At 55.0% G+C, this 14,895-nt stretch overlaps 1 protein-coding gene across 7 annotated transcripts in view; it reads right to left on the reverse strand.

The window, feature by feature from the left end:
* Nucleotides 1-14,895, reverse strand: part of Arap1 (ArfGAP with RhoGAP domain, ankyrin repeat and PH domain 1) — a 60,830-nt gene that overhangs the window by 22,589 nt on the left and 23,346 nt on the right. For 4 of the 7 annotated variants that reach the window (XM_050122604.1, XM_050122603.1, XM_050122607.1 and 1 more), the window contains 8 exons: nucleotides 12,986-13,528; nucleotides 3,389-3,540; nucleotides 2,834-2,898; nucleotides 2,224-2,348; nucleotides 1,959-2,108; nucleotides 1,653-1,722; nucleotides 1,306-1,426; nucleotides 414-616 (listed from right to left, as the gene is read on the reverse strand). In XM_050122604.1, the coding sequence (XP_049978561.1) occupies nucleotides 414-616; nucleotides 1,306-1,426; nucleotides 1,653-1,722; nucleotides 1,959-2,108; nucleotides 2,224-2,348; nucleotides 2,834-2,898; nucleotides 3,389-3,540; nucleotides 12,986-13,491 (1,392 nt within the window). In that variant the 5' untranslated portion in view covers nucleotides 13,492-13,528. Of the gene's footprint in view, nucleotides 1-413; nucleotides 617-1,305; nucleotides 1,427-1,652; nucleotides 1,723-1,958; nucleotides 2,109-2,223; nucleotides 2,349-2,833; nucleotides 2,899-3,388; nucleotides 3,541-7,695; nucleotides 7,860-9,246; nucleotides 9,623-12,985; nucleotides 13,529-14,895 lie in introns of those variants that run through there. The other 3 variants (XM_050122606.1, XM_050122609.1, XM_050122610.1) reach the window with 3 other exon arrangements.

A 14,895-nucleotide genomic window follows, 5' to 3' on the forward strand; every position in this document is an offset into this window, starting at 1 on the left:
CTCAGGAGCTGAGTGGAGAGGGTGGGAGGGTGGAGCTCAGGAGCTGAGTGGGGAGGGTGGGAGGTGGATCTCAGGAGCTGAGTGGGGAGGGTGGGAGGTGGATCTCAGGAACTGAGTGGGGAGGGTGGGAGGTGGATCTCAGGAACTGAGTGGGGAGGGTGGGAGGTGGCGCTCAGGAGCTGAGTGGGGAGGGTGGGAGGTTGATCTCAGGAGCTGGATGGAGATGAGGCACAGATAGACAGGAGGGAAGAAGGGTATGCAGGCCCAGAGCAGGAAAGGCTGGATGGGAAAGTACCGAACTTGGGCTTTAGCAAGACCAGGGAGGGACCAGGTAAACAGGAGAGAGGCAGGGAAGGGGACTGTGGTGAGCACAGGTCAGGGGAGCCCAGTGGCCTGGTAAGAGTCCTTCGTACCTCCAGGTTCTTGTAGAGTTGTACTTTGTCCCCAACCACAGCCACATAAAGCTTATTTTTAAAGCCTCGTAGCTCCAGGCTGCCAGTGCGGTCTGGCTGCTCAGAGCCTCGAACTCCCAACACAGAAGCACTGGAGAGCCGAACACAGGCTCGCTGCTCGGCCACTGCCTGCTGCAAGGCCTGCATCCACTCATTCCGCTCCACTGCAAAAGGGTGAAAGCGACATCTGAACTCAGTTGACAGGGACCCCTGGCTATAGGCTCCTCAAAGATCACCTCGCTAGGCAGCCCACTGGTTTGGTCTGTCACTTTGTCTGGCTTACACAACTGTTAGAGCCTGCATCTCTGCACATGCTGATGTGTACTCTGTACAGCTGGGGTGTGTCAGGGAAGGAGCTCCTCCTTCCTTCTCCTCCCCCAAACCACACAGGGACAATGCCTCACTCGGTCTGTGTGTTAGGGAGCAAACATACATTGTTCCCTTCCCACTCTCCACAACGTGACCAAATTTCCAGTCCTACACACAGACACACATACTTCTAAACTCCCACCACACACACAGACACACATGCACAGACACACACGCACATACAGACACACACACACACTCCTAAACTCCCCACAGACACACACACACAGACACATAAGCACATACAGACACACACGCATGCACATACAGACACTCACACACAGTCCTAAACTGCCCCCCCACAGACACACATGCATATCCAGACGCACACGCATGCACATACAGACACTCACATATACTCCTAAACTCTCCCCCACATGCACACACACAAATACACTCCTAAACTCCCACCACACATACAGACACACATGCACATGCACACAGACACACACAAATACACACAGAGACACTCCTAAACTCCCACCATCACTCTCTGCCCGGAAGGCAAAGGTTCGATTGTTGGTGATCACTTCAAACTTCTGGTCTCCAATAGCAGCTACTCGGCAGATGCAGGCTACAGGGACAAAGCGCTTAGAGTAGGCGTCCTAGGGGAGAGAAGAGCTGCATTCAGAGTGGGAACCCTAGGGCCCCTGCTCAACTCCACTGAAATGACAGCTATAAGCCTATCTTCTGCCGCGATCCCTGCCTTCAGCCAGTTCACAGACCAGGACCCCACTGAGGGTCAGCTAAGGACTAGGCCTAAAGAAATACCGGGGTTCAGCGTAGGCCTGGGCAAGAGCAAGGGTCAAGCGAGGCCAACGGTAGCCTCACCTTGTTACTGTCAAAGTATCGCAGGTAGTCAGCATCCAGTCTCACCCATCGCTTCTGGTAGATATAAGACCTGGACAGGCAGAGGCACTGGTCAGCAAAGACTGGAATGAGGAGGAAGTCCCACCATTATACCCAGGCCCCCTTTCCTAGCACCTAGATCATCCATTGGTCACCAATGGTTAATTTGCTGCGGAAGGAAAATTTCTCAATCTTGGACCCCTCTGACTTTGGACTCATGGTACCAATATCCTGGGGCATGCCTTGCCCCCATGCAGACACGAGAAGGTGCAGGCAGGCCTCACTCACCCCTGTGGTGGGTTCTTGTCCAGCCAGCCAGCCTTGATGACCGGTGTGATGGGGGTGGAGCCCCCAGGCAGCTCATCCATGAGGTGTGGTGGGAAATCAGGGGTCAGGCTGAGTAAGGGGTGGTTCAGGCCACTGGTGGGCCACCCGCCACTAGGACAAGAGAAGGGAAGGGCAGCGAGGCTGGGGCTCCCTGAGGCTACAGCACGGCAGGTGGGCAGGCTAAGGGGTTCTGGGAAAGAGGGCAGCCGAATGGGAGGATACTCACTTGGGGATACCCTCATAGTGATGGTCATCCTCATCTTCGGCATCGTCCCCAGACAGCTCCTCTCCCTCGCTCAGCAGACTAGCCACCCTCACAGCCCGCGGGACTCGGCTTGGCAAGGGCTCCTCCTGGCCCCCCAGGGTCACCCACTCAGTGTCACATTTTCCCCTCATCCCCAATCACACCCCTTGACTGCCACACCAGTCTACTCCATCCTCAGCCCACACAACTCAGCACTTTTACTTCTGTTTCCTTCTGTTTCTGCACCCTTCCCCCGCAGTGGCCAAGACCACACAGAGAACAGGGGACAGGGTCAGGACTGGCAGCAAACACTGACCTAGGACATGGAGCTGGAGAGAGGGGACATGAGGACACAAACAGCAGCAGACCACACACACCCAGCCACAGCAACCCAAGCCTGGGACAGAAGCTGCAGATCCCAGGATGAGGTTCTGGGGTGGACTCCTATATGGTGAGACCGTAAATTTGGGGGGGGGGTGGCCTTTCTGCTAGGGGAGGAGATCCTAGGGTCTCTAAGACCAATGAGCTGTCAGCCCTCCCTCCCTCTACAAGACCGGCCATCAGTGCAACCCCAACCACTTGCCCTGCCTACCTTGGTCATTACGCTGGCTGGGGCCCTGGGCCCCTCCTCTGGGACATCGTCATAGTCAGAATCGTCTGGTAAAAAGGGGCGAGGGGGGGCTCAGAAGCCAGGAACCTGACCTAAGGGACACTAGAGTTTGGTTTTACAAAGGCCACTCCTAGACTGGGAGACTCCCACCCCTACTCAGGCCTGACTTTCAAAAGACAGGCACAGGGGACAGGAAGTGCTATTTATACTGAAGGGAAGGAAGGGCCACCACAGGAGGCTGACCAGGCAACAAACTCTGGAGTCAGGAGTGGGGACTGTCCAAACAAGGCCTACAAGGCAACAAGAATGAAGACAAGCCAGGGGTGGCAGCCTCACCTCCAGCAGCTCTCGGACCAGGAACTTCACCACCCCAAGGGTCAGCCTTGCTCACACTTGGCAAGCAGAAGACAGGGTGGAGAAGAAGCATGCTATTTGGGCCTCCCCAGGGGACTGCTGGCCACTGGGCAGAGAGGGAGCATGCTCTCCAGGACGGAGCCCCGGAGGCCACCCAGAGCCCAGCTGTCCTGTGGCACTCACCAAACTCAGGGAGTAGGCGAGGAGGTTTGGGAGGAATCTCGGGAGGACAGGGAGGCCCCTGGGGAAAGGTAGGCAGGAGCGTGGGCAGGGTCTCCTCTGGCTGGGGATGGGGTGGCACTGGTGGCAGCAGTAACTCCTCCTTAGAGGGAAGGCTGAGAAGAGAACAAAGTTGGGTGTCAGTGTGCAGCAGCCAGGGCTCTGATCCACTGACCCCTGTCCACCTGGATAGACACCTTCCCCACCCAACTCCAACCAGCCTCACACAGCCCCAAACATGCTCATCCATCAGCATCTCTCGGGCCCAGATGCACTGGTCACCCAGCCCCAGTGCCCCAGCTGTTAGCCATGTCCCATGGGACCTCCACGTGGACAGAAAAGACCAGAACAGGGTGGAGAAGGCTACCAATGGGAAGTAAGTCTCTCCATGTAGCAAGGAGGTCCAGAGCATTTGCTGGCAAAGAAACAGGCGTCAAGCCCAGGACTGCAGACCCAGGCCAGTCTCAGAAGGCCTGAGGCCCCAGTTCTGGTCTCTGGGCCAAGTTTTGCCTTTTTATGTAGACACTCAGAAAAGCACTATTTCCCAGTGAACTCAGATCCCACAAGAGCTCTTCCCCGGCTGCTTCCTTCTCTGCTGCCCCTCTTCCAGGGCCTGCTCAGACACCTGTGCTTTCCCGCCATGGCTGTCCTGTTCTCCTAGCCTGGAGACGCATGTCTCCTGAAGGATTCTGTCATCCGACACACGGGTTTGAACCCCACCTTGGTGTCTTCATTTTTGTGTGTCCTGGGCTAAGTGTCTAACCGCTCGGGGTCTGGGTTTCCTTTTCTGTGAAGTAGGAGCCATTTTCACAGGTAGAGGGGAGGACAAGCTCTAAAAGAGCCGGTCACATCAACACACAGGATCCCCGGTGCCCAGCAGTTACAATGGCTGGCAGCCAAGTCCAGGTGGCCCTGGCCCCATCAGCTGTCTCTGTCCACATCTGCCAAGGGCTAAGGAGGGGCATCGGAGTGAGCAGCTTCCTCCCAAACCCGGATGAGCTTCGGCCTGATCTGTTCTCCAGTGTTCCCAGCAGTGGGTAGCAGCATGTGACCGAGTAAACACAAGGAGTTCTGGGAGGATATGGCCACTGTCCCCCACGCTGCTCCCTGCCTCTGCACCACTTCTCCCCGGTCACCTTTTTGTTTTCCCAACCCTGTTGTTCTCCCCTATACATGAAATCATTCCAAATAATATTCTTCAAAGTCTATCCCTCCTGCCAATGATGTGTTAGCGTCCAAGCTAACAGAATCCCAGCTCGACTGACTCTACATGCTTCTTAGAATGCAGTGTTTCCACACAACCATGCAGACGGTGGCGGGGGCGTGACTTCCCTGTGGAGTCATGACCTGCATGAGGTGGCCCAGCAGCCCAGTTACCCACATAGCACTGCCTTGGCAACAGTGGCCTGAACAGAAACTGCAGGCATACCAGGAGAAATCGGCAGCAAACTCTACCTAAGTGTGGTGACCTGCAGCTAAGAACACCCGCACTTGTGGGGCCCCCAAAAGACACACGAGCCCCTTGGAAGAAGAGCTTTCTAAGCTAGGCTGGCTCCCTGAGAGTCACCTACCCACCCTGTTCTCTCGGTCTCTCACCTCGGAGCTGTCAATTGCAAGGGTCACAAAGAATGGCTGCTACACAGCTGTGTGGACTGTGGCGTGACCCCTCTTAGCAAGCTGTTCTCTATACCCTGTCCACCTCTCTGGGAACTGCTACTGAGGGAGCTGGTACTGAGAGTATGATGTCCCTTGTGGGCACTGCACCAGGCTGTCTCCCCAAGCTGACCCTGAGGCTCCGTACAGAAGGGAAACATCGGACTCAAGATCCCCAGAGCAGAGTGAGGAGCTGGCTGAGTGGGCAGCAAACAGCAGGACCGACCGTTCTGGAGGCAAGGGAAGCAAAGGAACCCTTAAATAATGACTAAACATCCGAACGCAAACATGCCCAGCAGCTTGGCCTGGTGCCTGGCCCCGGGGATCAGTGCCATGGCCTTAGACTTCGGGATGTACAAATCGACCCAGCACACAGCTGCTGCCAGAGCAGGAAGAAGGGGCTGTGGAGGCCGCGCTCAGAGGCCAGCTGAGAGCAGAGTGTGAACTGTGGGGAAGTGGGAATTCCTGCTCTCCATGGCCCAACAAGCCTAAGTGGGCCTGGCTCCTCCCTTGAGGAGTGGAGAATGGCAAAGGGCACCCACTTGCCCCTCCTCCTCACAAACCTCCTGGCCTTGTCTTCCTCCATGATGTTCTAGAGCCTGTCCTGAGGCTCACCACCTGCAGGTGCCCTCTGTCTTTACCATCTGTCCCAGGAGGGGCGACAATGGGGCCTCTCCTAACACCTGCAGCAAGAAACCTCCATGAGAGCCAGTCTGCCTGGCACAGGGCATCCAGCACTGCTGAGTCAGGACCAGGAAAGGAGAAGTAAGGCCAGAAAGGCACGGCTTACGGGAAATCCCCAGGGGAGGGGAGTACTATCCCCTACCGAGAACCGAGCCTGGGGGAGCACCCCTGGAGCAGCCCCTGGGTGTCTGCTCCTCCCAAACAGTCCCAGGCTGTTCTGCAGTCCAGCGTTGCTCTGGGCTGGGCTGAGGCCACAGCAGGCCTCTGCTCACCCTGTTCCTTCTCCTTTGACCTCTACCCCAACTCCCAACCCAGGGAACACCCTCTGTACCTCAAAATGCAGCCCACAGGCCCTAGCAGGGCTGCACCCTGCTTTGCTGTCCCTCGGGCCTTTCTCTGGCCAAGGTGCAGTTCTAATGTTTATGCCATTCACAATGAGACTGGGTACCTGGGACGGGGGGACCCACCTCAACCTGGCTCCTGAGCCCAAGAAGTCTGACCTTACAGATCATAGGAAATATCATGGGATGTTGTACCCAGAACTGGGGACATACGAGGGCCCTAAGTCTAAACAGGGAAGATCGGGTGACCCCGACACTGACGGTGTGGCTCTACCAGAGGGCCGTAGGTGTGGACGGAGTCTGTCTGGGCACACTGAGAATTGTGCCCGCTCCAGTTTGGAGGCAGACAAATCTGGGTTTGAGTCCCAGAGCTCAGTCATGACCTCTGAGCCTCAGTTTCCCCAACTCTGGCTAGCCTGTAAGCTTACCCACGCTGTTCTCACATGTTAAGGCACAGTCTCTTACTTGGGCTGTAGCCAAAGGAGTCTCAGCCCCACAAACTAGGCCACGAGCTACATTATAGCCTTCTCCCTGAGCGCCCCGTACTCCCCTCTCAGTTCTTCCGTCTATATCCGCCTCCAGCCAGAGAAACCAAGGCTCACTCTGAGGGCAGGACGGCCGAAAGGGGCAGCCTAAATGTCAATGGACTTTGGACTAAGTCACTCTCCAGCCCTCTATAAAAAGCTAATCTGAAGTCTATAAATATTTACTTATTTACCTTTAGTTGTATGCATGTGCATGTTTGTGCGAGCGGATACTCCGGAGCTGGAGTTGCAGGTGGTTGTGACTGCCAATGTGGGAACTATGAACGGGTCTTCACTCTTAACTTCTGGGCTATCTCTACAATCCCGAGCTGCGGTCTATAAACATACACTTCAAAGCCTTTACACAAGCGCTCCTTTCACCTAGAACATCTGTCCCTGTCTAGCTAAACTCCCACTTTCTTAAAAGGCATACACCCACATCCTCCAATCCCTCATGCCTCAGGCATCTTAGGGGCTCCCTCAGGGCTCCCCACACACCATAGTATTTCTTTATTTTTAAGATTTACTTATTTAAATTTATGTTTAAGTATGTTTACAAGTGCACTGTCTGCATGCAGATGCCCACAGATATCAGAAAAGGCACCAGACCCCCTGGAACTAACGTTTCAAATAATTTGTGAGCTACCATGTAGGCCCTAGGAATTTTTTTTTTTTTTTTTTGGTTTTTCGAGACAGGGTTTCTCTGTGGCTTTGGAGCCGGTCCTGGAACTAATTCTGTAGACCAGGCTGGTCTCGAACTCACAGAGATCCGCCTGCCTCTGCCTCCTGAGTGCTGGGATTAAAGGCGTGCGCCACCATCGCCCGGCCTAGGCCCTAGGAATTGAACCAAGTCCTCTGGATGGGCGCCAGTGCTTTTAGCCGCTGAGACACCTCTCCAGGCCACATCATACTTCTGATCATCCTGCATGGCTATGTCCTTCAGTGTTTGGTTCACTGAGAGACCTCAGAGGACAAAGACCCAGGCTGTATTCCATCCCAGAGTCAGAACCATCCCCCTAAAATGTCACACAGGCCTTAAAGGGACCCACACCACTTCTAGGACTCTCACCAGCACAGTTGCAAAAGGAGGCCAGGCCCAGTGTGTCCCCTTCCAGTGGCAGACTTTCCCAGTGCACTTCCTCCTCAGCAGCCGGGCCCTGGTCCTGCTCCTTGCTTCCTTCATTCAGCTTCTGTCCTTCCTCCTCCACCTTAGCGCTGCTGCTGCACAGCCCTGCTCTGTTCTCCTCACTTCTGCCCAGGCCACCACAGCTCCCTTTGCCAGGACAGAGGCCTGCAGCCTACGTGTCATTGAGCACAAAGCCCCCCCCCCCCCCCCCCCCCCCCCCCCCCCCCCCCCCCCCCCCCCCGCCCCCCCCCCCCCCCCCCCCCCCCGCCCCCCCCACCCCCCCCCCCCCCCCCCCCCCCCCCCCCCCCCCCACCGCGCACCCCCCTGCCCGCATACGTGTCTGCACACGCTCCCGCCCCCATGCACCCTTCAATAGCACCCAATTAGAAGTCAGCACATGACCAAGGCCCCACAGCCCGGGGCACTTCTTCCTGGGCTGGGGTGGGGGAGGGTGCTCCCCTTGCTAAGTGGGCTAGGCTTCTGCTGGGGCTTTCTACATGGAATGACCACAAACCATCAACTCTCTTGTGCTTAAAACACACTGGAGCACCCCCCAAACACTCCTCCTCCACACCACTCCACTGCCTGACCCTGCTGAGCTGCCCCAGAGACCAGTCCTGCTGTGGCAGACAGGAGGCGGGTAGCATCTATCTGTCTGTGAGCCTCCTGGATCTGGACCTACTTTCTCCCTGGGGACAAGAACAGCTCAGCCCTTGGTGAGCTTTCAGACAGTACCCTCCCCACCACTTCTGGTACCCAGTCCAAAGTGGAGGCCATTCGGTACCCCTAGTGACCCTAGGGGTGCTGGGTTCATTAGAGATTCCTCATAACTGGAAGGAGGGGAGGTCAACCTCATACTCTTCATAACAGCCCTGGCAAGCAGGGGGGTGGACCACACAACTGAAGAGCCAGCCCTCTGCAGGTAGGTCCCTGTCACCTTGGGCTGGGGGCATTAGACACACAGCAACAAGCTAACCTAAATCTCCCTGTGCAAATTTCTTGATGGCGCAGGGAACTGGAAATTAATGACAGAATAGAATGGGTGGGAACCAAAGGCTCAGAGAGCTGAGACTCCCTTACACACACACACACACACACACACACACACACACACACACACAAAGAGCTGAGACTCCCCTTACACATACACACACACACACAAAGAGCTGAGACTCCCCCCCCCACACACACACACCAGTTGGTGTGGCAGTCTGACAAAGGACCAGATAACAGGTATTGGGGTCCCCAGTGGATCTAGGAGAGGCTGATGGGCAGACACCAACCTGGAAAACCCAGAGACAAGAAGGAGGGAAGGTTAGAAAAGGGCAGTGCAACAGCTGGAGCGGTGGAGAAGGTGAAGAAAATCCTGGGTCAAGGGGCAACAGAGAACCCTGGAGAAGCAGCTCAGAAAGTGACAGGCAGACAAAGAGGGGCTCTTGTCCTCCCAGGCCTCCCACCTGCCCACCGTCCTAGCCAGGGCTGCCCCTCACTTACCTCAGAGGCCTGCTGAATCCTGGGCCTAAGAATTCCTGGGACCCCAGCCAGGTGGACCAGAACCTGCCAAGGTGGCCTGTGTCTGCCCTGGAGGCCTACGTGGCGTGGGCTGGAGTCCCTATCGCCAACTGTGTCTGTGCCCTGCTCCCTTGGAGGTGGTGAGCCCCAGGTGTGTTCTTGCACACCTATAAGTGGTGTCTCTGAATTGTGTAAATCACTTTTCTAAGTGTATGTGTGTTTCTGAATATAATCATAAAACTGTTGAGACTGTGTGCGTGTGTGCGTGTGTGTGTGTGTGTTTGTGTGTGTGTGTGTGTGTGTCCAGTCCTAGTCTTTGCTTCCTCCTCTCCGTCTCTCCTATCCCCACCCCCTTCAGCCTGGGCCAACACACTTCCTGAAAACACTAAAGAGAAAAGCCACCCATAATCCCCTGGGGCAGAGACTTCCTCCCCGCCCCTCAAGCCACACCAGTTACCACCCAAACTAAAACAGGACAAGTAGCCCCGTGTCTGTTGGTCCCTTGAGACCTCACAGGGTGGACGTCCAGGAAGCCCTGATTCTGGTTAGCCCTTACAATCTCCACCCGCTGAAAGGCTCCCAAAGAGACTGCAAAATAGGCTCTCGGAAGGGAACAGTTTCTGCCCCAGCAACAGGTGATCAGCCTCCACGAAAGCCAAGGATTGGCTGGGCTGCAAGGCAGTCAAAGCACAGAAAGGAAACCTTTCAGAGTATGACTCCAGCAGGTAGCTGTCGACTCTGAGCAAATACTTCCTTTCCCGCAAATATCTCAAGGCTTCCAAGTGCCAGAGGAGGAAGCCGACAGCCAGAGCTGGAAGGGGCTGTGTGGAGTGAGGGACTCTGGGACCCTCAACCAGAAATGATTCCTCTAGGACCCAGAGAAGTAAGTCTGAGTGGACAGGGTCAGAGCCAGGAGGCAGGGTTTGAATGCTGGTGCCCCTCCAGGGCTGGGTGTCTTTGGGCCTAGACCCCATGACCAAATGCAGAGGTGAAGTGGGGGCTTCATGGGCCAGGCAGAAAGGAGGAAGTCCCACCCTTGCTTGTTTTCTGGTTGGCTCTCACACCCTCACCCCTCTAAAGGCCGGCGCCTTCCCACAAAGGGTGTGATAACAGGGGTTGGGGAGAAGGATCCAAGTGGCCAGTCTGGGCTGAGCCCTGCTCACTTCACCTCCAGGCATCCCAGCTCAGCACCTGCAGTGTACACAAAAGCTCCTGGCAGCACTGACCTTTCACCTCCAAAGGGCCCTGCCAGATGCTGAGAATTCAACAGTGAAGGAAACGGACAAAGATCCCAGGGTTCTGGAGGGCTGACATTCTAACAGGCTCAGGCTTGGCAGCATGTGCACACACATATGTGCACAGTGACTCACACTCGACAGCACACAAACAACAAATGTGCCAATTCACTCATCCAAACAGCGTCTGCATCCTATTAACAACGCAACCCAGCACTGCAGCACCTGTGTATCCTCAGGCCTGAGGAGCTCACACACCAGATCCCTGCACCCCTGCACCTGTTAGAATCAAGCATGGCTACCTACAGGTCCAACACAAATATGTAAGTACACAGACAGGCCAGATGTGCATACGTACACCTATACATGTGGGGTACAAACAGGAGGACAGGCAAAACACCCACACACATAAAATAACATTTTTTAAAAACCTAAAGACTTTGTACACCCATGAGCTGAGGGCTGCCGATGCCCAGGACTCAGAGCACAGGGCGCCTGGGGTACCACTCTGCTGTAAGGAATGGCCCCCACTGTGGGGATCAACCTATGGTTCCTCAGCCATGGATTCAATAAACTGCAGAAGAAATCATGTGCGGCAAACCCATCTGAACACATGTAGATTTTCCTTGTCCCTATTCCCTACCCAACCCAGTCTGATAGTCATCTGCACAGCATTCCTGGTGTATTTGGCACTGTGAGTAACGTCTGGATGATTCGCAGTACAAGAAATGGGGCTGGAGATATGGGTCAGTGTGGGGCACTTGCCTAGCGTGTGCATGGCCCCGAGTTCCATCTCTAAAATATAGAAAAACAAAAACCAAAACAAAGCAAAAAACCATGGAGGATGCACACGGGTTCCTTGCCAGTACTACACCATTCTATGATCCCCGACCCCGTGCCTGCTGAGGGCCCAGATGTTTTACACAGGGGCCTTCACTTCCCCATATGTTGGGCCAAGTACCTATGTTCAGACTGTAGCTCTAAGAATAGATCCTTGTATCTTGGAGCCCTGGGCTATGGATATGATTTTTATTCTGCCCTGCAAGTTCTCTGAACAGATATAAATTTCAGGAGAACTGGGGGCTGGAGAGATGGCTCAGTGGTTAAGAGCATTGCCTGAGTTCAATTCCGAGCAACCACATGGTGGCTCACAACCATCTGTAATGGGGCCTGGTGCTTTCTTCCGGCCTGCAGGCATACACGCAGACAGAATACTGTATACATAATAAATACATATTTTAAAAAGTTTCAGGAGAACCACATAGGCCAGTTCAGATAGGTCATCAGGCCCCAAGGACGGAGGGCAAGAAGCCAATTTGCTTGCACCATGGTCTAAAGCTAAAATCCTATCCCAGCTGAATTCTTCCCATCAGCCTCTTCTGAAGGCCTCTCCAGTCCCAAAACATCTCCAGAGGGTGGCCCTGCTTGGGGAGAAGGAAGGAGACAAGGGGTGTGTGGAGTGGTGAGTTTAGGGTACTCTGAATTCCAACTCCCTCTATGGTGCTCTCTCAAATAAATGGTTCGCCTGCATGCAGAAGGATGGCCACTAGAGGGTGCAATAGCACCAAGAACCATGAATTTCTAGACCATGAAATCTCTAATTTCCATCAAATTAAACCTGATCATAACCTTAAACCTGGCTTGGCCCAGAAGGTCCCTTGACTCAATGCTCCTCTCTAGATGGAGGACACCTCACAGACATTCGCCACAGCGTGTTTCTGCACGGACCCAGCCAGCCCTTCCCTCCAGGCCCTAAGCCTCAGTCACCCTGCTCAGTCAGAACACAACGCCCACCTAGAAGGCTTGCTGAAGGGATCAACAGAATCCCCCAACACTGTCCAGCAGTGATAAGGGCAAGAGACCTCTCTCAGAACATCCTTTCAAAAAATCCAACAGGATTCAAAATGTCGGAATGTCATTAGCCCAAAACATAGAGCAGCAACCCTGTCTTAAGAGACTTCTCCACTGGCACCAAGCAAACAGCTAAAGGAAGAATAAGCTGAATGTCCATGGAAAGAGGAAAAAGCTCAGGAAAACAGGGAGTAGAGGAGCCAGGGAGAGGAGAAGGGATTCTGAAGAAGAGGAGAGGGAGAGCAAGCTGGCTGAGGCTCAGAGAGGTCCTGGGATTGGGTGGGAAGAGGAGTATGATGCACACCCCACCCCCACACCTGAGCATCACCCCAGGCTTCAGGGTTCTCCACACATCACCTCCTAGTGCCAGGTTACACCCTGATCCCAGGCCACGTGACCCAATGAACTCAGATGGTGCGGTGGGATAGACACCCGGGGGCCACTGAGGCTCTCCGACCCGCTCCGCACATGTCCAGGTATCCTTGAGTCCTGGCCATCCTCGGGCCCATACTTCGGCCCTCTCTGCCCTGCTCCCCTCTCCCTAAGCTGTGTCCCCCACTAGCAGTCAGTCATTCCTCTAGCCCTGGTTCCTTCTACACCCAGGACCTTCCACCCACAGCAATGATGGCACTCACCTGGCCTGTGGGTAGGGGGGTCCGGTACGAGGAGGTACGGGAGGAACACTCAGTTCTGCCGAGTGCCGCTTGGCAGGCAGTGGGGGCAGCACAGGGTCCGGGGGAGCTGTGGACGGCGGAGTGAAGCAGGCAGGTGGGAGGCAGCTCCTTCGGGGCGGAATCGGTGGAGCAGCAGGAAGCCCCTCATCTCCAGCTGTGGGCGGCGGTTCAGGTGGAGTGATGGGCACAGGTGGTGAACGAAAGATGTGTCGCTTCATGGGCACAGGCCGCGGGGCAGGGCGAGGCACAGGGGCGGGTGGTGCACGGGCACGGAGCAGACCAGCCAGGATACGGCGGCGGTGGCCAGGGAGGTGCATGCCCATGTCCAATAGGCTGGTATCACTGAGGCCTTGGCATTCGGCGGCCCACATCAGTCCATGCTTCTCAAAGAGTGCCGTGTACTGCTCCAGGTGCAGCGCCCGAAGCCACTCGGCTACCGACAGAGAGGCGTCGCTGCTCTCTGCCATGGCTTCCGCCAGCAGAGGCCCAGGGCCAGGCTCAGACCTGAAACAGAGGTCACAGGTGAGGAGCCACCCAGGAGCCATGGCCAGCAGTGCTCCTCTGTGAGCCTCCGTGCTGTGCCAGTCATGACTCTGAATGTCATAATCTCAAATACGGAATTCCAAAAGACCCAAATCGAAAGCCCTAAATCCCAGAAACTGCAATCCGCTGGATTGCTGAAATCTGAACTCCCCAGACCCCACCCATGTCATGAACTCAAATTCTGTTCTTTTTTTTTAAATATTTATTTATTTATTCATTTATTTATTATGTATACAATATTCTGTCTATGTGTATGCCTGAAGGCCAGAAGAGGGCACCAGACCTCATCACAGATGGTTGTGAGCCACCATGTGGTTGCTGGAAATTGAACTCAGGACCTTTGGAAGAGCAGGCAATGCTCTTAACCTCTGAGCCATCTCTCCAGCCCCCTCAAATTCTGTTCTTATGTTGTTGGTGGCTTTGGTGTTTGGGGACAGGGTTTTGCTATGTGTCTCTACGGCTCTGACCTTGAATGAGCCTAAGCTCACTATGTAGCCCAGGTTAGCCTAAAACTTAAGTCAATCCTCCTGTCTCAGTGTTCTGAGCACTGGGATTATAGGTAAGCACCACCATACCCAAGCTGAGTTCTATTCTGGCCCATCCACCCCGTGCCCATAAACCACACAAAGCTGAGCACTGCCAGGCCTGACTGGATAGCCCGGTTCTCCACCTCTGAGGGTCCCCGTGCCCCTGGCTTCTAGCTCAAGGTTTCTTAGCATATCATGTCCTCTGCAGCCATCACACCCCCAACCTGCAGGTTCAGCTACTGCTGAAGATGACACGTTGGGACTGGGCAAAACACTCCACCCCACTCATCTCTGCAAGACTACAGGGTCCAATCCCTCTGAGACACCTGTCCCCAGGGGAGGGCCAGGTCTGGAGGCTCAGTGAGCATGTAGGGGGAAATGGCCCCACTGTGGGCCTCTCCGCACACTCCATGTCCCGTCCATGTCTCTCAAGAAAAGTTCCTGAGGGGAAAAAGCCTCTGCATCTCGCCTTCCGTGCACTATCCTCCCCTGCCCCCGAGGCAGAGAGAGGGAGAAACAGTCATGTGTTCGTGTACAACTCGGTCATCAACAGCCTAACACCGGACAGTGGGAACCCACGTACACACCAAGAACCCAAGAGTCCAAGGAAGAGAGACAGAGATGCAAAGGGCGCAGCGACCTGGTCACCTCACAGCATGGACGAGGTGACAATAATGTCCAGCACTGAGCCCACTGAACAGACTGATATTCCTTAAACAAACCTCATATAATCACAAAATAATAGAAAGTTCCAATTACAGGGGCTGGAGACATGGCTCAGAGGTTACCAGCAGCCGTGCT

This window comes from Alexandromys fortis, unplaced genomic scaffold (assembly GCF_014885135.2).
Source record: "Alexandromys fortis isolate MF-2015 unplaced genomic scaffold, M_Fortis_MF-2015_v1.1 scaffold_209, whole genome shotgun sequence".
Taxonomy (NCBI): Eukaryota; Metazoa; Chordata; class Mammalia; order Rodentia; family Cricetidae; genus Alexandromys; species Alexandromys fortis.